The sequence below is a fragment of the Dipodomys merriami genome, unplaced genomic scaffold, assembly GCF_024711535.1.
Source record: "Dipodomys merriami isolate MVZ:Mamm:240054 unplaced genomic scaffold, mDipMer1.0.p SCAF_13, whole genome shotgun sequence".
Taxonomy (NCBI): Eukaryota; Metazoa; Chordata; class Mammalia; order Rodentia; family Heteromyidae; genus Dipodomys; species Dipodomys merriami.
This window is the reverse complement of record NW_027202604.1, coordinates 26275786-26298090: the sequence shown is the minus strand read 5'-3', so window position 1 is coordinate 26298090 and position 22305 is coordinate 26275786. Positions and strand designations below refer to the sequence as shown.

The 22305-nt window shown below is 45.1% G+C and overlaps 1 protein-coding gene across 7 annotated transcripts in view; it reads left to right on the top strand.

Annotated features, from left to right (window-relative positions):
* The window catches only part of Frmd4b (FERM domain containing 4B), a 273238-nt gene that overhangs the window by 163756 nt on the left and 87177 nt on the right, over positions 1–22305 (top strand). For all 7 annotated transcript variants that reach the window (XM_070018941.1, XM_070018940.1, XM_070018937.1 and 4 more), the window contains 2 exons: positions 5419–5511; positions 17979–18063. In XM_070018941.1, coding sequence (XP_069875042.1) covers positions 5419–5511; positions 17979–18063 — 178 coding nt within the window. The remainder of the gene's footprint in view (positions 1–5418; positions 5512–17978; positions 18064–22305) is intronic.

The window sequence follows — 22305 nt, the reverse complement described above, 5'->3', positions numbered from 1 at the left end:
AAAACATATTGGCCAACTATCCAGCATTCTTTCCATAGCTCTTTCAGTTTAAGTGAGATTTTTTTTCCAATTCTTTAGTTCAACCAGGTGGAAAATAATCTCAAGAAGGATTTTTTTAAAACACTTTGTGACTTACAATGATTTTTCACCTGAGTAAACTATAGCCTTGGACCTCCAGGCTGGCTGGACAAAACCCTTAAGGCTTGAGCTGGGTAAAACTCAAGAAGCTGTCAGGAATTGTAGAAAAACCCAGGGATAGTCTAGACTCTGGATGCTTTCAACAGCTCAACAGAGAAGGCAAAAAATACACTGGGCATTCTACCCAGCTCTGAATCACTTGGACTCTTTGAGAGACTCCTTTATCTGCCCTCTGCTGGACAGAAAAGGAAATGCAGGTGTCCATGGGCCACAAGTTCTGGCCAGAAAGCAGCCACAGCCAGTTCTTATGAAACAAACACACACACACACACACACACATGGGGAATCTGGATATAAATCAAAGAATAGCAAGCAATATATAACATCAAACTATAAATGCATAATGGCTAAGTTATATGGTATAAACTCAAATTGCTATAATCACTATAATTTAGGAGGTCACATAGAGTTGAGACTAAAAGCATGAATAATGGAATAATTTTATTTGTCCAAAAATATCCCCTGAGTGCCCACTAAATGCCAGAAGCCGTTATAGGTCCCAGCATTTCATCTTTAAACAACATAGACAAGATCCTTGCTCTTCCTAGTTCCATGTTGCAATGGTATTGTTTAGCACAGCATAGCAAACAAATAATAAATGAGAAAATACTGGAAGTGTGTGATCATATGAAGAAAAGCTAGTTGGGTGGGCGCAGTGTTAGGCAGGGTGAGCCAGGACGGCTTCCAGGGCGAGCTCTGCAAAAAGTTTGGAGGGTCAGTCCTAATGGAATCAATGCTGATGGAGAGCTCATCAGGCAGAACTTGACTTTTGTTGTTTGCCTATAAAAAGAAAATAACCAGCCAGGCACCAGTGGCTCACCAGCAATCACTAGCAATCCTAGCTACTCAGAAGGCTGAGATCTGATGGTTGTGGTTCAAAGGCAGCCCAGGCCAAAAAGTCCCTCTTGAGACTCTTATCTCCAATTAACCACTCAAAAACCAGAAGAGGTACTGTGATTCAAAGTGGTAGAGCACTAGCCTTAAGCAAAATTGCTCAGGGACAACACTCAGGCCCTGAGTTTAAGCCCCACAACGAACAAAAAGAAAAATAACCATGTGACTGCATTATAGAAAGTTATTTAAAAAAACAGTACAAAATCAGGGTGAGAGGAAAGCAGGGGCAGGTGTCATAGAATCCTGGTGGTTATATGGTTTTAGGACAGTTATGTGCAATTCCAGCACTCAAATTTTCTTATCAGTGCTATGAACATAATCTGTATAGTATCTGTATAGTATCTGTCTGTATAGTAAATACCATATCAGGTACTAGAATAGGGTCGTGGACTTCCAGACCGTTGGTACATCAAGTAAGACACACCTTGAGATGGAGAGGGCACCCTAGACCACCAAAGGATGTCACATGGAGGCAGAACAGAACTTAAGGCTTTAATGACCTGGGTTCCTCAGGTTACAAAGCTCAGCACAGGCTGGAAAAGAGAGTGCTGCCCCCCTGGAGGTTATCTGGACAAAGTCTAAGCTCTGTTGAACCTTGAATCCCCTCTAGACAGGGAGTGCTTCAAGCCCCTTTTCAGAAGGAAAAGAACATGATAAGTAAATGACTTCCTTTAAAAGCCTGCCTCCCCTCACCCACTACTCACGTACCACCCCCTCCCCCACCCCTTGCCTGCCCTGGAATTTCTTTCTAAAACCCCATTGGTGGACAAATGGCTCATCCACCCCCTCTTCCAGGTATCTATCTGCCCAGGCTCCAGCAGCCTAAGCTCCCCAGCTTCCTCTGGGTCCCACGTGTCCCCCGCGTGTTCCCCTTCACTTGGCAGCAGTGTCTATTTCAATGCCTCGTGGCATTGGCTGCATGTATCTTCAGAAAATAGATGAGTGGGGCTGGGCAGTGGAGAGAGGTGTTGGAATGGAGGAACTGGCCATTTCCACCTTTCTCAAGCACAGGCCTGGAAAATTGCTTCTGTCTGAGGGTGTCGCCTTGGAATGTCTTTGGCACGAGCCTAGTGCTTTTTCCTTGTCTGGTAAATATTTTTAGAAATGTTTCTGCATAACCACACACACACACACACACACACACACACACACACACACACACACTCTCTCCACTGACTTGCATTTTCCAGCCCATGTGCCACATCAGCCTGTGCCCTGGGTGAACTTGGGTAAATAGAGAAAGGCAAAGAGAATATTTTGTCAATGAAACTCACTACTGTTTACACTCCCATCCTCTGAGCAAGAAAAGAAGTGGACCACTAGACTGCAGTTACATAATGAAAGTCCTGATGATTACCAATGTGGGAAGCAGGGAGACGGGGCCAGGGGCGGGGGGGTGAGGGGGGGATGCCATTCCAGCCTTGCTAAGACCAGGAAGGAGCAAATAACAGGATCACAACCATACCAGTAACTGAGGATCTAACCTTTACCACTTCTGCATGCAGTGCTGGTATCTGCCCCTAGAGGGCAGTCTCCACCCTCCTATGTCAGGGGCCCATCCTTCTCCCCACCCCCACCCCCACCACCAGCTTCCTCCTCCCCTCAAGTTCATTTTTCCCCTTGCTATGGAAAGGCATCACTGAGCAAGCTTTATTGATGAAGACAGAATTTGTAGCAACGGTGACTTTGGGCCAAATCTAAAACACATCTGTACTTACTAGCGCATTGACTGTGCTCTCTGGCCAACCTAACTGGGATGTGCTGTGTGTGGTATTCCACAACATTCTTGCAACATTCATTCTTACAGATGTTCCATGCAAGTGCATATAAACTGACTTCTGATGGATACTATCTTTCCCCTGCAATAATACAATCATGGACAGCGCCAAGTGAGTCTTATGTGACATAGAGAAAAACTTTTAAGACTTGATAGAATATTTTACATATTTTAGCACATACTTTTAACAGCGGTAAAACTGAGCTGTCTTTAAGTCAGTGGTACCCTACATTTGATGAAATGCAGTGCACCCATCCCTTAACTTCAGCCTCCTCCTTTGTTCTTCACACATATATAACAGCAACATTTGGAAGTTAAACTTCGCTCTACTCATCTGATTATTGATCTTTATAAGATTCCTCTCAAGAAATCTGGGGAAGTTATTAGTAATCTTTTCTTGTCATGATAGAAACAAAGACCCTTTTACCAGTGTTGAAAGTGGAAAAGAGTAAGTGATAGAGATTGAACTTGAAGTTGTTCTAAAAGCTGGCCAAGTCCAGCGCTGGTGGCTCACACCTGTAATCTTAGCTACGCAGGAGGCTGAGATCTGAGGATCACGGTTCAAAGTCAGTCCAGACAGGAAAGTCCAGGAAACTGGAAGTGGCGCTGTGGATCAAGTGGTAGAGCACTCACCTTGAACTGAAGAGCTGAGGTACAACATCCAGGCTCAGAATTCAAGACCCACAACTGACAAAAAAAAAAAAGAAGAAGAAGAAATCTGGCCAACACTCTATCATTTATTTTTCACCCTTATTGAAAGCAGCTCCATCACTCTGCCCCAGATTTACTTTATAATCTCACTTTCGTAGATAAAAGGTCTAGTTTGAACAACAAAGAATAGTTCAGCTTCTGTTACTATCTTTTGCCTACTCTTCCTATCTACTTGTAATGAATTCCATGAACAGCTTTTGATTTGGCCTAGGGCTCATGGTTCATGCCTGTAATCGTAGTTTCTCAGGAGACTGAGACCTGGAAGATCAAGGTTCAAAGAAAAGCCCTAGACAGAAAAGTCTGCACAACTCTATCTCCAATTAACCAGCAAAATGCTGGATAGGTGGTGTGGCTCAAATGGTAGAGCATCAGGTCTGAGGAAAAAGAAAAAAAAAAGACTGAGTAGGATCCTGAGGCCCTAAATTCAACCCCCCCCCAAAAAATAAAAGATTAGAAAATGGCTTATGGCCCAATACAAAGCTTGTTGTAAGTTGACACTTCAGCCTCATCAGATCTTTCTTATACATACCTAAACATATAAATGTCAATTCTTTTCTCTAATTAAAAAATAGCAGCTGGGCACCTCTGGCTCACTCACGCTGGTAATCTTATTTACTTAGGAGGCTGAGACCTGAGAAGTTTTGTTCAAAGCCAGCCCTGCCAGTAAAGCCTGTGAGACTCTTATCTTCAATTAACCACCAAAAGCTGTCACTCAAATGGTAGAGCACCAGCCTTGAGTCAGAAAGCTTAGGAACAGTGCCCAGGCTAACTTTAAGCCCTAGAACCAGCGTGTGTGCGCGCGCGCACACACACACACACACACACACACACACACAGAGGCAATATACTATACCTTTTTTGTTTGTTTTGTTGTTGTTGCTTGTGGGGCATGAACTCAGGGCCTGGACACTGTCCATGAGCTTTTTTGTGCTCAAGGCTAGCACTCTACCACTTGAGCCACAGCACCAATTCTGGTTTTTGAATGGTTAATTGGTGATAAGAATCTCATGGGGACTTTTCTGCCTGGGCTGGCTTCAAGTCATAATCCTCAGATCTCAGCCTCCTGAGTAGCTAGGATTCGGGGCATGAGCCACTGGCACCTGGCTTATAATTTACTTTTTAAAAAATTTAACATTGCAGGTTATGAATTATCCAAAGTACTTTGAAGCACATTCTCTAGGCTATCTTATGACTGTTGTATATTTCTGTCCCATTTTTAATTTAATTATTTTGGTAGTACCTACAGAACAACATTTGGGATATTTCTATGCTTTATGCTTTTACAGATCATAGTGAAAAGCTTTATATATAGATCATTTTACAAAGGTACAGCTTCCCTTCATGAACTCCCGGAAATGGAAACTCATGGTTCAGAGGCAGAGGTGTTTATAGTTCTGATAGAAATTGCAAGGTGAACCGGGCGCTGGTGGCTCACACCTGTAATCCTAGCTACTCAGGAGGCTGAGATCTGAGGATCGCGGTTCAAAGCCAGCCCGGGCAGGAGAGACTGTGAGACTCCTATCTCCAATAAACCACCAGAAAACCAGAAGTGGCGCTGTAGCTTAAGTGGTAGAGTGCTCGCCTTGAACTGAAGAGCTGAGGGACAGCACCCAGGCCCAGAGTTCAGGCCCCACGACCAACAAAAAAAAAAAAAAAAAGAAAGAAATTGCAAGGTGCATCTTAGCAGAGATAGGCCCAGGTTAGTGTGGGGGCGTCACGCCCCCTCCCTTCCCCAGGCTGCCCTGGGTTGCCCTCCCCTCCCCCTCCCCCAGAGCTTCACCTGCACTGTGCCTTACTGAACCTTCTGGTTTAACCTGTGCTTTGCTTCGCTCCTACAGAGGTCAGCAGAACTGGCTCCAGCTAGATCACCGCGTTCTTGACCATGATTTGCCCAAGAAGCCTGGCCCAGCCACATTGTCCTTCGAAGTCAGGTGGGTACCAGTACTGGCATTCCCATCGTTTTCTTTGGTTTTAGCTTGGGTGGCATTTTCTTTTTTACATGTCTAATGATCAGAAAGAGGGGGGGGGAATGGCGCTGTAGCTCAAGTGGTAGAGCGCTCGCCTTGAGCTGAAGAGCTGAGGGACAGCGCCCAGGCCCAGAGTTCAAGCCCCACAACCGACCAAAAACAAAAAAAAAACCAAAAAACAGAAAGGGGGGGGGAGAGAGAGAGAGAGAGAGAGAGAGAGAGAGAGAGAGAGAGAGAGAGAGAGAGAGAGAGAGAGAGAAATATGGAGAGAGAAGGAGAATTAAGAAAGAGGAGAAGCCAGGTGCCAGTGGTAGAGTACTAGCCTTGAGCACAAAGAGTCTCAGGGACAGCACCTAGGCCCTGAGTTCAAGCCCCAGGAATGGAGGAGGAGGAGGAGGAGGAGGAGGAGGAGGAAGAGGAGGAGGAGGAGGAGGAGGAGGAGGAAGAGGAGGAGGAGGAGGAGGAGGAGAAGGAGGAGGAGGAGAAGGAGAAGGAAAAGAGGAAGAAGAAGATGAGGAGGAGGAGAAGGAGGAGGGAGGAAGGAGGTCTGTCTAAACATTATCATGTGAAAGACTCTACTGTCTAGATCCCAGTTACCATAGATACCATGTGGAGCTATTTTCTTTGAAGATGAAGGATTGAAACTTTAATTTCTTAACGCCTCGTATATCAATTTAAGGCTGAAATATCTGAGTAGTACATTTTAGTATATAAGCCTGTTCCTTATTCAGAGGATGCTTACTGTTTGAAATTTAATAAACATTTGTTATGACATTTTATATTGGAAGAATGCTTTGTTAGAGACTTGGGATAATGGAGTTTTGCACATTTTCTTCATTGGAAGGGAAGAGACAGTGTAAACAAATGCTTGGGGAAAGTATTATCCTAACAGCTCAGAGATCTTAGCACAATGCAAGCATTCCCTGACTTAGGCTCTGAGCTCTGATGGGGAGTCAGTTAGTTCTGCCCTGAAGTGAATATGTCTGACTCAATCAGTGATTTCTCAGTCTGCCCAGCATGGAAACTTACTATTAGTTATTAGTAATCTGAGATAAATAGAATGCTAGAAGAAGTAACTCACATACAAAATATTAACAATTGTGCTAAGAACTCCTCATGTGAGAGTTCTGTTTCCCTCGTCTAAAACCAAAGGATTCTTAACATCGGTGAACACAAATACTGGTAACTCATACCTGTAATCCTAGCTTCTCAGGAGGCTAAGAACTGAGGGTCATAATTTCAAGCAAACTTGGGCAGAAAAATCCATGTAATTTTTTTTTTTTTTTGTCGGTCGTGGGGCTTGAACTCTGGGCCTGGGCGCTGTCCCTCAGCTCTTCAGCTCAAGGCGAGCGCTCTACCACTTGAGCTACAGTGCCACTTCCGGTTTTTCTGGTGGTTTATTGGAGATAGGAGTCTCACGGTCTCTCCTGCCCGGGCTGGCTTTGAACCGCGATCCTCAGATCTCAGCCTCCTGAGTAGCTAGGATTACAGGCGTGAGCCACCGGCGCCCGGCTGATCCATGTAATTTTTATCTTCAAATAACTACCCCAAAGCTGGAAGTAGAGCTGTGGCTCAAGTTGTAGAGGGCCAGCCTTGAACAAAAATAGCCAAGGGGGAGCTCAAGGCCCGGAGTTCAAGCCCCATTTTTCACAACAGGTGTCTCATAGATGTCATTTATTTTTATAAACCTAGATCAGCTGAAGAATGGTCCTGTGATCTGAGGTCATGTTAATTATTGGGTGGAGAAAGTGGTAAAATCTAGATTTTTTTTTCTTACTGGGCTTTTATGGTTATCTTTCTTTTCTCTAACTGAGACTCTTCCATGAAATCCAAACGTGTGAGAGCCACCTTTTTTAAATTATGTGTGTATGTGTATATACATATATATATATATGTATGTACATGTATATAAAGATAGATTGATTGATTGTGAATTGCTGCTCAGTTTGGATTTTGTTTTGCTTATATTTTTGTTTTGTAGCTTTTTAATTCTGAAATCTGCAATCTGCTGTCTGGTCTGTCTTGAGTCTTGAAAATACCAGAGGATAGAACCCAGCCTTAGGCATTCCCAGGGCCCCTACCTCTTTCCAGAAGGTTCCAGGAATTCCGGGGGCTGCGGCTCCTCCACCCGTCCTGCTCAGAGCACCTCTCTGGCAGGATCCCTGAACTACTTGTCTGTTTGAAACCCTTATCAGTTTTTGTGTTGTTTTTGTAATTATTCACTTAATTCCTCCTCCCAACTGGATAGTGAGGTCATTATAGTCTTTATTATTTCAATTAAGCAATGGTTGTTACTCCAATTAAATGAAAGCACTGATAAAGCAAAAGCATGTACCAAAGAACTGAGTGGTCTGATGGGGTCAGCGAGTGGATGTTGAGTGGGAGTTGTCACATACCCGTGAAGTCCCTGGACACACTGCTGACTTGGAGAAACAGAATTGCTGTTGGTTCCTCTAGCTCAGGAAACATCACCGACCCACAGCCCTCTGAGTTGCCTGGGTTAACAGAAGAGCCACAAACGTGTCCTGTGGTAGAGCTGTCTTGAGTTTGGTCTAAGGGCCTTGAGGTCTTACCTTAAATGGGGTCACCACCCCTCTTGCCATATTTCCCTGTGCAAGGGTCATATGTAGTCATCTGTCTCCCTGTGGACACCAAGGTATGTGGTCACTTACTGCACAATGAGAAAGGATTCTTTGCCGTGGTCACACAGTGCAAGGATATGCACCCCTGAGTTGTTTTGTGTGTGTGTGTGTGTGTGTGTGTGTGTGTGTGTGTGTGTGTGTGTGTGTGTGTGTGTGTGTGTGTGTGTGTGTGTGTGTGTGTGTGTGTGTGTGTGTGTGTGTGTGTGTGTGTGTGTGTGTGTGTGTGTGTGTGTGTGTGTGTGTGTGTGTGTGTGTGTGTACATGAATGTTAGTCCTGGAGCTTGAACTCAGGGCCTGGGGGTGTAAGGTCCGCTCCTGGATGGCTAGCAGACTCGACCCTCCTCGCAGCAAAGTCTCCACCCAGTACCTGTGTTACCTAGGCAACTGACACACCTGGAAGAGGTCATCTGCATCTGCTGAGGTCACATCTGAATTTGATGTGGCCACACCTTTCTCTGCCCATACCCTAGATAAGGCCTAGCCCAGGCCCAGACGCGCTCTCTCTGCTCTTTTCTAGCTCTTTTCTTTCTCTTTCCTCTCTCTTTCCCAGCTCTCGCTCTTTCCCAGGCCTTTCCCAGCCACGTGGAGTGTCACCCTTGCCTGGTCCCAGCAGGTCTACTGAATAAACCTACCCCTTACCTGAATACCACGTGTGTGGTGCTGTTCTTACTTGGCTACCTCTTTTTAAAAACCTAACAGGGGATGTCCCTGAGCTTTGGTTCTCAAGGTTTTACCATTTGAGCCACAACTCTACTTCCAGGTTGTTTTTGTTCGTTTGTTTGTTTGGGTTTTGAGGTTAGTTGGTTTTATTTTTGGTTGTTGGGGGGGCGGGGGGATTATTTTGTTTTTTGATGTTTACTGAGAGGTGAGAATCTCCTAGACTTTCCAGCCCAGGATGGCTTTGAACTGTGATCCTCAGATCTTAGCCTCCTGAGCAGCTAAGATTACAGGCGTGAGCCACCAGCACCTGGCAAGTTGATGTGCTTTGTATATCTATATGTATATCTATAAAAGCTGAGAAAATGTCTGAAACAAGTTATACAAGCCCTGAAGAACTACTTCTCCCTTTCTGTCCCTGAGCTTCTTTTGCTCAAGGCTACCACTCTACCACTTGAGCCACAGCACCACTTCCAGGATTTTCTGTGTATGTGGAATCGAACCCAGCGCTTTACGCAAGCTAGGCAAGCACTCTACCACTAAGCCACCTTGGGAACCTTGCTTCTCCTTTTCATTTCCTTATCAGGCATGCACATCTCTACATTGTCCCAGCCCAGCAGGGAAGCAGGCCAAAGTCTCAGTCTCACTGTCAGCCAAGGACAACTAGATCAGCTCCAGTCCGTTCAGTTTATCCAGTTATCTATTATCAGATGTCTGATCCCCTGCTAGAAGTTGGGGAAACTGCAGTGGTGAGAGGCAATGACAGAATCCCATCTTGATTATAGTCTGTGCAGAGGTCTCTGACTTGAAATAAACATGTAAGGTGCCACATGGAAGAGATTCTGAGGAAAGAAGTACTTTCCTCGGTGGCATTTTAAGTAGAGTGGTCCCAGAAATCTTGATAGAGAAGCTGACATTGATCAAAGACTAGGAGGTGAGCAGGGAGCCCTGCTGGTCTCTAGGGATGTTGATTCCAGGTGGAGGGGCCAGCAGGTGCACAGGTTCTGGGACAGCCATGTGTCTGGAGAACATCTGTACGAGAGAGGTGTAGTGGTATGGGGTTGGACTGTAGAGCATTAGGGCCTGTGGGTTTGGGGATGGGGAGAGTAATCATCAGATTGCTATTTGAAGCAGACTGGTTCTGACATCAGCATTGAGGACAGCGTGGAATGGGCAGGGGGTGGGAGCAACTGTAAGACTAGTCAGGAAGCTGTTAAAATTGTCCAGGAAAATAAATTAGCAAAGGCCAAGCATGGTGGCACATGCCTGTAATTCCAACACTCAGGAGGGTCAGGCTGGGATAAGGGAGTTTAAGACAATCAAAAACGAGCCAGGCACCACATTTGCAGGCTCACCTGCAAACGTAACTACTTAAGAGTCTGAGATAGGAGGGTTTCGGTTTGAAGCCAGCCAGGGCAGGAAAGCCTGGGAGACTCTTATCTCCAACTAACCACCAAAAAGGCAGAAGTAGAGCTATGGCTCACAGTGGTCGAGGGCCAGGCTTGAGTGAAAAATCCAGGGGACAGCACGCAATCCCTGAGTTCAAGCCCCAGTACTGGCAAAAAAGGTAGGTAGGTAGGTAGATAGATAGATAGATAGATAGATAGATAGATAGATAGATAGATAGATAGATAGATAGATAGATAGATAGATAGATAGATAGATAGATAGATAGCTTAGATGATACATAGATAGATGGACAGACAGCACAAATGAGTAGAGTGGACCAGACTAAGTCTTAAACCCTCCTCAGTCACTGGAGATAGGCAAGGGGTCTCAGCCAGTTGGCTGTGAAGATTCCAAAGAGAGCAGGGGACACTAAATAATGCCTTATGCATTATGCAAAAGAAAAGTACCCTACAGCTTGTTCTTAAGCTGTTTGCTCTCTAGTTCAATGTAGACTAACGGTGACAGGTACCAGCCTGAGTAGTTGACAGTTCTGAGCTCCTTCTCCTACTGCTCTAAGAGGTAAATAAGTGTGTGGTTTGTCCCATGATATAGACTCCAGCTCTGAAACACAAGCACCTTCTACACAGTGGACGGGGAAAAATCCTTGAAGATGAAGCTGTGGCCTTCCCTATTACAACCTTGGCATCAGCTCCGCCTCCCCCACCCCCCATTACAAAATCTCCAAGACACACGCTACATACGTGTAAGGGCTATCTGCATAAAGGCAATAATGTACTGGTGTGTCTTCATTTATTTAGCCAGTTCTTCGCCTCCCTGGGTGTCCGCACCTCCCCTGTATTTCTAGGGACTGCTCCAGGCCGGGGGAGTTGGCAGTCTCACAACTCTAAATTATCTTCACCAAACACATGGGCCTCTTTGATAATGCAGCCCAGATGTGAGCATTTTTAAAGCCTGATAGTGAGGAAGCAAACAGGCACTTAGAAGTGCCCGGGACTTGGCCTGACCCCACTGGAAACACTCCCATTCCCGCCGAGAGGGCAGCCAAGGGTGGCTTGGGCTGGTGCTACCCAGCTCCAGCCCCCAGCAGCTCCGCCTTTCTTTCCCCTTAGTCTTCTTAAGGGTCTCTCTTCTCCCTCCATGTCTTCCTCACACCAGGGCATATTTCTGTGTTCCTGAACTGTAGCTGTCCTCCCAGGGGTACCCCTAAAACACTGTGACACTCGGTGCTGAGGTGTCTCCACCTTAATGGAAGATTCTAGTAAAAAATAAATATGAGAGAAGATTGCTGCATTTTTGCCAGGGTTGCTCTCTAAGTGAGAAGCCTTTGAAAGCTTGGTGATGGTCTTTTCATCCATCCCTGGCCTGGCTAGATGCAACAGTAGACCTGAACAGTGACTTTGACTTGGGCCTGAGTTTATCCAACTTCTACATCCCAGCCTTGAAGCCTGAGGCAAGATATCATGAGCTCTAAGTTCAAGTCCAGCCTGGATTACCTAATGAGCCCCTGTCTAAAAAAATCAAACGAGAGGGGGGGGGGAGAGGGAGAGAAAACAGAGAGAATAGACTTTTAACTCAAAGAAACGTCATGATTACAACTAATAAGGCCTCATTCCACCATTTTTCCTTTTTTAAAAAATTTTGCTCATTATTTTTAAGTAGTTGTACAAAGGGGCTTCAATTCCACCTGTCATTTGTGAGTAGAGTGCACATCTATTGGTCACCTCTTCCATGATTCTCTCCTCTCTTTTCCATTATTTTTCTTTTTTTGGGGGGGGGGGGTCTGGTCATGGAGCCTGAACTCTGGGCCTGGGTGCTGCCCCTCAGCTCTTCAGCTCAAGGCTAGAGCTCTACCACTTGAGCCACAGCACCACTTCCAGCTTTTTTCTTTTTGCTTATGTGGTGCTGAGGAATCTAACCCAGGGCCTCATGCATGCAAGGCAAGCGCTCTACCACTGAGCCACCTTCCCAGCCCCCATTGTTTTTCTTAAGAGAACCAAACACAAGCACCATGTAAAGAATTTAATGAAGAGTTGTTCGTTGGAAGCTGTTTCTCCTATGTGAAATAATAATACACCTTCATGAGAACCTGGGGTCAAATATTTGAAATCAGAGGGAAAAAAATGTTTAAAATGCTAACAGGAATGAATCTCTGAGTAGAATGATGGTAGGAACCAGTGTTCTTTCTTTTTTCTTTTTCTTTTTTTTTTTGCTTCTCTTTCCCCCCTGCAATGAACATATTAGTGGAGTAAATCTTCTTTTAATGCAACTATGAAGAATCATAAAAGCAAGAAGCCATCATATGCCTGCAACGGGAAAGCATGAGTTATTTTAAAGCCCTCGAATCTTAGCTGATTTACAATAAGAAGAAGACAGAGAAGTTCATCTTTCCAGGGAGGAATGTGATTTAAAAGCCCAGAGAAATAACCCATTCCTCCTACTCAGGCCGCTCAGAGGCTGCCTGAGTCAGCCAGGGCCTTACCCGCCTGCCATACTCCCATCTGTATGCACAATGTCTCAGGAAGTGCAGCCATGACTCAATCTAGGATGGGGGCGGGGGGGGGGGGAGGGGGGTCTGTGAGTGGTCATCACCCATGAGAACCCATCACCCTAACGGTCATGAGAGTTCCCTCCCTCCCTCCCTCCCTCCCTCCCTCCCTCCCTCCCTCCCTCCTTTCCTTCCTTCCTTCCTTACTTTCTTCCTTCCTTTGCCTCTCTCTCCCTCTTTCTCTTTCCTTTCTTTCTTCCTTTCTTCCTTCCTCTTTCTCTTTCCTTCCTTTCTTCCTTCTTTCTTTCTTTCCTTCCTTCTTTCTTTCTTTCCTTCTTTCTTTCTTTCTTTCTTTCTTTCCTTCTTTCTTTCTTTCTTTCCTTCTTTCTTTCTTTCTTTCTTTCTTTCTTTCTTTCTTTCTTTCTTTCTTTCTTTCTTTCTTTCTTTCTTTCTTTCTTTCTTTCTTTCTTTCTTTCTTCCTGTTGCTTGTGTGGCTTGAACTCGGGGCCTGGGCACTGTCCCTGAGCTTTTCTGCCCAATGCTCTACCACTTTGACCCACAGCACCACTTCCAGTTTGCTGGTGGTTACGTGGGGTTAAGAGTCTCATTGGACTTTCCTGCCTGGGCTGGCTTTGATCCTTCAGATCTCAGGCTCCTGAGTAGCTAGGATTACAGTTGAGAGCCATCAGCACCTGGCCTGATCCCACTTTCTCACAGGACTCATTCCTCATTCTGCTTCTTGCTGGAATATCAGAAATTGATTGTGGAACTCTGCTATGATACACCTCTAGCCTGTCTTTGCTGGGGTGGGCATCGCACTTCCACCACATTAGTTACGTCCATGGGGGAGGTCTCAGTCGGGGAGGGATGACAGATGAGAATTAGCAATATGAGGAGTAAAGAGACACTGCAGCACAACAGAGTTTGGCTGTTAGGGTGGTGCTCCAAGCTAGGGGACCAGAGCATTGCTATGGCCAGGATCTATGCCTGTGGCCTTGATGTCAGGGGCTTAGCAGCATGCCTGGACGTGGCTCACCATGTTAGTAACACTGCCTGGTCAAGAAAACCCGAACAGGTCTTCAACATTGCTAACACCCCCCACCCAACCAACGGGAGCCAGAGCTTTTGATTCACATCCCAGCTTGTCTGCTTAGCCGTGTGGCTTTTGGCTTAGCTGTAAAACTAGAACTGGTGATGGTACTCATCTACTTTGAGAAGCTGTTGAAGGCTCACATGTAAAACATGTCATGGAGATGCTCAAGGCATCTTAGCTATTTGTATATTATAAATAACAAAGGTTTCTGCACCCCTCCACTTCCGGTTTTCTGGTCATAAAGTGGAGATAAGAGTCTCCCAGACTTTCCTGCCTGGGCTGGCTTTGAACCACCATCCTCATCCTCAGATCGCAGTCTCCTGAGTAGCTAGGATTACAGGTGTGAGCCACCAGAGCCTGGTTAGCTGCAGAAGATTTAACCCAAGGCATCAACTTAACCGAACCTTAGTGAGATTGCTCACAGTAAGCAGTTAGCACAGAAACAGCGCCTTTTGCAAAAAGAACTGAAACAGTAGGTCTTTATTTCATGAGTCAGGGGTGTTTCCTTTCACTGAGAAGCCCTGGGCTATTTTTAACTCAAGGAGCCTATAGAGGGGTATGCCTGGAGAGCCTCTGCCCTCCAGCACTACCTGCACTCTGCATACTGTCTGCAAACTAGAGGTCCTCCCATGAGAAGGATGGCAGGTTCAGAGAGCCTGTAATCAGACACTTACGCAGAAGCAAACGCCAAGGTGGATCATCAGAGGATAGTGGAAAATGAGATAGGGACCTGTTTGCTGGAGCTAGGATACGATCAGAGGCCTAGACTTCAGAAACAAGGTAGACCCAGCGTCTGCTTCCCAGATATCTGTTTAAGGTTGGATGAGTCACACACTGGCTTTGATGCTGGGCCACCTAGCAACCCCCATGTGGTTTTGTCCAGACTCAAAGATTAGCAAGAGAACTCACCTGGCTGATGGGCTCTCTGCCTGGCATGGCCCTCCCTACCTTTGTCACTGGTGAACTCATGCATTCTTTAAGACTCAGCTCAGTTGTCCTCTCTCCTCTGCTACTTAGTCTGGTGGATTTCATCTTGGCAATATTTGCTCTCTAGAATTCATTGCCTCTCTGCCGTAGGCACCCATGGCACTAGTTACAGACCATTGTGGCATTGCATCATCTTGGCTTGCAATAGAAGCTTAGAAGTCTATAATAGACTGAAGTCTGAGTTTATGGCTCCTCCATTTCCTAGCTGAGTGGCCTGGAGAAGATTTATTGTCTGTGGAATGGGTTCTTAATTTACTTTCCAGTACGTACGTGTGTGTGTGTGTGTCTGTGTGTGTGTGTGTGTGTGTGTGTGTGTCAGTACTTGGGCTTGAACTCAGGACTTCTTGCTCTCACTTGGTGCAAGCACCTTTCTCAGTATCTGATTTCTATTAGGTATTCAGCAAGTGTTGGATGAATGAGTACATTATACTTAATCATGTATAATTAGATTAATTGAGTAGTCTGTTCATTCTATCATATTTATTGATGCACTCCCAACCATTTCTAAAAATCATTTCTCAAGTAGCTGATATGCATTAAATATTGAGTGGGGAAAGAAATCTAAGGGAAAATAAAAAGCATCAAGAATAGCAAAGAGGCATATGATGGCACGTGCCTGTAATCTCAGCTAAGAGGCAAGAGGATCTTGAATCTGTATTCAAGGCCAGCCCTGCACCACAAGATGAGACCATACATAGAAGAAGAAGAAGGAGAAGGCTGTTTATCTGCAATATTTGTACCACCTGGATTTCTTTTTATTCAGCAAAACTGTGCATACTTCTAAGCTCCAGCTATAATTCAAATTTCACCATATCCTACCTATAACAAGATGTAAGGTTTTCTGAGTCTCAGTGGTTAGAACTTGCTGAATTCCTTCATTTACCATGCATTACACTGAGTACCTTATTTATAACACAACTCATTTAAATTGTGTTAATTAAATTCATTATGGACCTCCTAGGTAAGCATCATTATCTCCTTTTTGTAAGCAAAGGATCTTTGGCACAAAGAGGATAACATTTCATATCTCACAGAGGAATTCCAGGAGGGGAAAGAATAGCAATTGCTAGTATTCTTAAACCCTTTACACATATTATCTAAGTTAATCCTTCCAAAATCCTATGACGATTCTTCAAGGGCAGTTATAACACTCATCTTAGTAGCTAAGTAACTTGCCCAAGTAACAAGTTACTTAGCTACTAATAAATGATAGAGGTGGCCTTCCACCTTCTAGATCTTTCTAATTCCAAAGCCTGTATTCACCCAGCTCCTCATTTCCTTCCCAAATTGTATATTTCTCAATACCTAACCCTCCACTACCTTCACTATCTTCTTTATCACTGAGATAGACCCTTGTTAAGTAAAATAAATACATTAGATTAAACCCTTGTAAGTAAATATATGTATATGTTTACTTCTATATATACTATATAATCATATATATATATATGATTAATTCTCCTTAATGATGCAACATTTAATGGGGTGGAATTTTTCAAATGGTTTTCTCATGTCAGTGATAAAATCTCTCAGGGCCTTATCAGCTGGATTTGCATACCAAACACGTCATTGCTAATGAAAGAGAAAAGAAAGAATGCCCCAGCCCTGGGGTGAGTCTGTGGAAGTGCAGAGTCCCCCGCCCTAGCTTGGTGCACCCTGACTCTCACTAGCAGGAGCTAGAGTCGGGAGCTGTGTGCGTAAGGCCTTTTGTCTATTCATGAATTATTCATTGAGGAGGCGCCAGAATTGGAGGAAAAAGCCTTTACCCTCACATGGAAAATAGATGTCGTTACACACCCAGCCTCCTCCCCTTCCCGCCCCAGAGAGGGTCTGAGGCTGGTAGCCAGTGGTTTGAGTGGCTGGACTAGCCAAATAACCCTGGAAGGGGGAAAAGGGAGAGAGCACCTTCCACAGAACCTGATTTGCATGAGAAAGACCTAGTCAGCCATCTCCTGAGAACTTGGCTCCAGGTCAGGGGAAACCCCACTGCCTGGGGGGAAGAAAGGGAAGCTGGGAAGGTTTGACAGAAACTCCCCAGGAGATGGGGGGGAGGGGTTAGTCTGGAAACAACTAGGCCTCCAGCAGGGCTCCCGGTTCAGCTGTGGCCTGCTAGCTCAGTAGCCTTATGCTTTTAACTCAGCTCACCCCGGCTGTGTTCAAGCTGTGTGGGGTGTTATGGAGTTCCCAGAACAAGCGAGATTAGGAGCCACATAGATACATTTATATCTCATATGGGCATGTTGTGTGTGTGATGTTGTTGTTGTTTGTCGGTCATGGGTCTTGAAGTATGGGCCTGGGTACTGTCCCTGAGCACTTTCGTGCAAGGCCAGTGCTCTACCACTTGAGCCACTTGGTTTTCTGGTGGTTAATTGGAGATAAGAGTCTCACAGACTCAGAGCCTGGCCGGCTCTGAATCGGGATCCTCACATCTCCGCCTCCTGAGAAGGATTACAGGTGTGAACCACCGGCACCCGGATTGTGTTTGTTTTTTTATTTGGTAATTTTGTACTTTTGGGTGGCACAAGATTTGAACTCAGGGTCTTGTATTTGCTAGACAAGCACTCTATCACTTGAATTACCTCTCCTATCCCTGAACCAATTTTGAGTGCCCCTCTAACTCACCTTTCAACACACACACACACACACACACACACACAATTCTATATGAGCTTTTATGTGCAGGTAAGTAGTACAGACCCGGAGGAAATGAATGTATGCAAAAGGAAGCACTATTGCTAGGCACTGGTGGCTCACATCTGTCACCCTAGCTACTCAAGAGACTAAGATCTGAGGATTAAGATTCATATCCAGCCTGGGCAGGAAAATCTATGTGAGACCCTTATCTCCAATTAACCAGCAAAAGGTTGGAAGTAGAGCTGTGGCTCAAGTGGTAAAGTGCTAGCCTTGCACAAAAGAGCTGAAGGAAAACATCCAAGTCCTGACTTGAAGCCCCACACAGGAAGGAAGGAAGGAAGGAAGGAAGGAAAGGAAGGAAGGAAAGAAGGAAAGAAGGAAGAAGGGAAGCAGGGAGGGAGGGAGGACTATTAATTATTAGGAATTATTAATTGTCTCCCATTTGGGATACTCTGAATGAAGAAATGAAATGATAGCAAGAGAAGATAAATGAGACGCTGCAAACTGCTGTACTGTCTTCCAGGTTTTACATCGAGAGTATATCCTTTCTAAAAGAGAAGAGCACGGTGGAGCTATTCTTCCTGAATGCCAAGGCCTGTGTGCACAAGGTAGGAAAGTTTCTGCACATCTGTAGGGCTCTGCTCTGAAGCTTCTCTGTTCTCTGTAGAGTTCTCTCCCTCTGAAGCTTCTCTGTTGGATGCTGTGTGCTGCACATTCTACTAATTCTATTCATTTTCATCTTTTCTTTCCTTTTTGATCCTGTCTGTCTTCCCATCCACACAGTCTAGAACCTTCTTTTTTTTTCTAGAACCTTCTTGTAACAGTAGGTGGGAAGGTCATGGGTTCACTCTCTTGGGTGATTAGTTGTTCTGTGTTTTGAAAACTCATATATCTTGTTGGATCTTTTAGGTTTGATTTTCTTTTTGTAATTTCAGATGAGCAAATACTGATTCAGTCCCTGCTCCTCATCTTAGCCACACCAGAAGCAGAATATGTTGCTTATTCTAAGGAGAAAATAAATGTCTCAGGCACTAAGGCCTGCTCTTGAGCCCACTTTTTTGAGACCTGGGTTTCCCTCTGAACTCCAAGGGTTGATGGATGATTCTGTCAGAGCAACTGCAGCACTTTCTGAGTTAGGAAAACATTTCATCGTCCACAGCCGGCCATCCTCTCCTCTGAGGGGGAACACAATAGCTCCTTGTGGTATTTTTCATTGTGTAGTAGGCCATGGTCCAACAAAATTGCTTCCTGGTTGCTTGTTTGCTCTGTTCCTTAGGCAAAGAAAGTTAGCAGGCAAATTTTTAATTCATAACTATTTCTCTTAGAGCTCTGTATGCTAAACTCTGGCTGGAGAAAATAATGAAAAGCAAGGCTTTTAACTTCTCTTTCTTCTTATGAGTGTTAGTTGTGGGGAACTCCTTTTCTAAGCAGAAACATCTTGTGCCCATGTCAAAAGAATTTATGCCACTCTCTAGTGACTCACACCTGTAATCCTAGCTACTCAAGAGGCAGAGATCTGATGATTGACATTTGGAGGCAAGCCCCAGGAAGGAAAGTCACTAAGACTAAGATCTCCAATTAACTATCAGGAAAAAAGCTGGAAGTAGAACAGTGGTTTAAGTGCTAGAGCACTAATCTTGAACAGAAAAGCTTAGGGATAGTGTCCAAATCTTGACTTCAAGCTTCAGGACTGGCACAAAAAGGGGGGGAAATAGAATTTTTGCCAAACAAATTTTGCAAAACCTTATTTTTATCCTACATAAGTGTCATAGGACACAATGAGTGCTAATAAAAATTTTGAATTCAGTACTTGGAACTCAGGACTTGATATAGCCTATCTACTTAATATGTAGACAGCAGGCAACAGATCTTGCAGAATCAGGTAAACCTTAACAGAGGCAGACAGCTTATTCAATAGGGCAGCTTTTAAGTCATTTTTTAAAGATATGCACATTCCATCTAAGGAGTATCATCTGCCAGGCGCTAGTGGCTCACGCCTGTAGTCCTAGCTCCTTAGGAGGCTGAGATCTGAGGACTGGTTCAAAGCTAGCCCTGGCAAGAAAGACCATGAGACTCTCATTTCCAATTAACCACCTAAAACTGGGAAGTGGAGCTGCAGCTCAAAGTGGTAGCCTTGAGCGAAAGAGCTTGGGGACAGTGATCAAGCCCCCATGACAGATTAAAACAAAATAGCCATATATATATATATATATATATATATACACACATATATATAATCTGAACAATGGTCATAGAAGTAAATAAGTTTTATGAGAACATAGCTCAGCTGTAGAACACACGTAGGTGGATTTATTGATTGGTAAAAGTGACTCACTGATGGCGGTTGGTGCTCTTGACTCAGAACAACTATTAGCTGTGAGAGTAAACGGGGACCTTCCCCCCACACTCTGCGGGGGACATTCCTACCTCCAGAAAATGTCTAACTCCTCTTATAGCCCCTATACATGCTTCTTCCTACCAGACAGATACCCCCTCCTTCATCTTCTTTCTGCTTTTCTTTTTGTACTCAGGGCCTAGGCACTGTCCCTTAGCTTGAGACTGCCACTCTACCACTTGAGCCATAGCTCCACGTCTGGCTGTTTTCTGGTCAATAGGAGACGAGTGTCCTGGATTTTTTTTTTTTCTGCACAGGTTGGCTTTGAACTGTGATTCTCCAATCTCAACTTCCTGAGTAGCTAGGATTAGGGACATTAGCCACCATCCTTACTGACACCCTGCATCTTGATGGATGTTAATTGCCTGCCCCACGGAGAGGCATGTGGCATCTTGAATTTGGGCTCCCCGTCTCTCTCCATTGCAATCACCCTACCTGTCGATGCTCTTAGTCTGTGGTGCTTTTATACATAGGGGCTCAGAGGGCTTCTCTAGGCCAGGCCTCAGGACAAAGCACCACTGCAGTGGCAATTGAGGAGTGCATTAGCACTCTTGCTTGAACAGAATCTACAGGAAAAGAAGAAACTGTCCCTAGTGACCAGCCATCCTGAGAGGAATCTGGCTCTTGTCAGAGCTGTCATTCACGTGTGAGCCCCAGCCCGTGAACCTGTTTAGCCTCCCTGGTGAGAAGGCATGGGGCACACCTTGCCTTCGCAAACAACCACCTGGGCCAGGTGGGGATGATGTGGAAATGCCGAAACTGACATTAGAGGCGCCCTGGCAGCCCTCACCCGGCAGGCCGGGGTCCACCGGGGTCAAACTGCTGTCACAGCACGTGGAATAGCACAGCAGGCCTGCCCGCTGGGGTGTACAGTTCCTAGAGACTTCCTTGTACATCTCTGATTTTTTGATCGGCCAGCATTTACCACCACCATTTAAAAAAATCATTGGGGCCGGGCACCAGTGGCTCACACCTGTCATCTTAGCTACGCAGGAGGCTGAGATCTGAGGATCATGGTTCAAAGCCAACCCAGGCAGGAAAATCCATGAGACTCTCATCTCCAGTTAACCACCAGAAAACAAGAAGTAGCGCTGTGGCTCAAGTGATAGAGTACATGCGTTGAGCTGAAGAGCTCAGGGACAGCGCCCAGGCCCAGAGTTTAAGCCCCATGACCACCAACAACAACAACAAATCAATCATTGCAACAGAGAATTGACATTGGCCACCATGTTCCTTTTGGTGTGTACAAAATTCTGATGATGGTGAAAAGACAAAATGGAAACAAACAAGTGGGGCTGGTGAGGTGCTCTGTGGTAGAGACCAGGCACAGCAAAGGCTCCCTTTCCTGCAGAGGTGGAAATAGAAGAAAATGGCAGAACCTGATTGACTCCCAAAGGCCTGTGTGTTATAGCATGTACTTGAATGGGGATTGTGGAACACCAGTATATTCTCTCTCTCTCTCTCTCTTCTCTCACTCTCTTCTTCCTTCCCTCCTTCCCTCCTTCCTTCTTTCCCTCTCTTATCCTTCCCTCTCTCTCTCCCTTCCTCCCTCTTTTCCTCTCTCCAGCACCCTTCTCTCTCTCCTGTTCCCTTTTCTCTCTCTTCTCCTTTTCTCTCTCCTCATTCTCTCTCTTCTCTCTCTTCCACAAGTCCATCCATCTTTCCTGGCCATAAAGAGAGTAGTTTCACTCTGCGAGCCCAATCAGTCATAGACAAGAACCTCCAAAACCATGAGCTTAAATAAGCCCTTTCTCTTCATTATTTGATGATCTCTGGTATTTTGTTATAGGTGTGGAAAGTTGACTAACATATAGCTCTAGTCTACTGAGTACTCACAAGTGTAGCAGATTTTACCCTCATAACAACTCATACTGTGATGTATTACTACTTTGGCATATGAGGAAATGGAGGCATTAATATGTACAGCCAAGGTTGTATAGCTCAGTAGTAATATCATGAGACTAGGCATTCAGGCTCCAGAAACCATTCATTTATTCAAATAATTACTGCATACCTAAAATACTCATCAAAGGTCCTGGAACTTTGTCTTATCATTGTACTATTTAACACACCTTCCTACAGTCTAAGAATCCTGGCTTATGGATTTTTAAACTTGTGTGTTTGTATATAATAATTATTTTAAAGGTAAAGCATCCATATTTTGGGGGGGGGTCCGGTCGTGGGACCTGAACTCTGGGCACTGGGCACTGTCCCTCAGCTCTTCAGCTCAAGGCTAGCGCTCTACCACTTGAGCCACAGCGCCACTTCTGGGTTTTTTCTTTTTGCTTATGTGGTGCTGAGGAATCGAACCAGGGCCTCAGGCATACAAGGCAAGCGCTCTACCACTGAGCCACCTTCCCAGCCCCAAGCATCCATATTCTAAGACATGATATTTCTGAAAGATGCCAGAGACCTTGGAGAGGCTGAACCTCCCGTGATTCTACCACTTACTCTT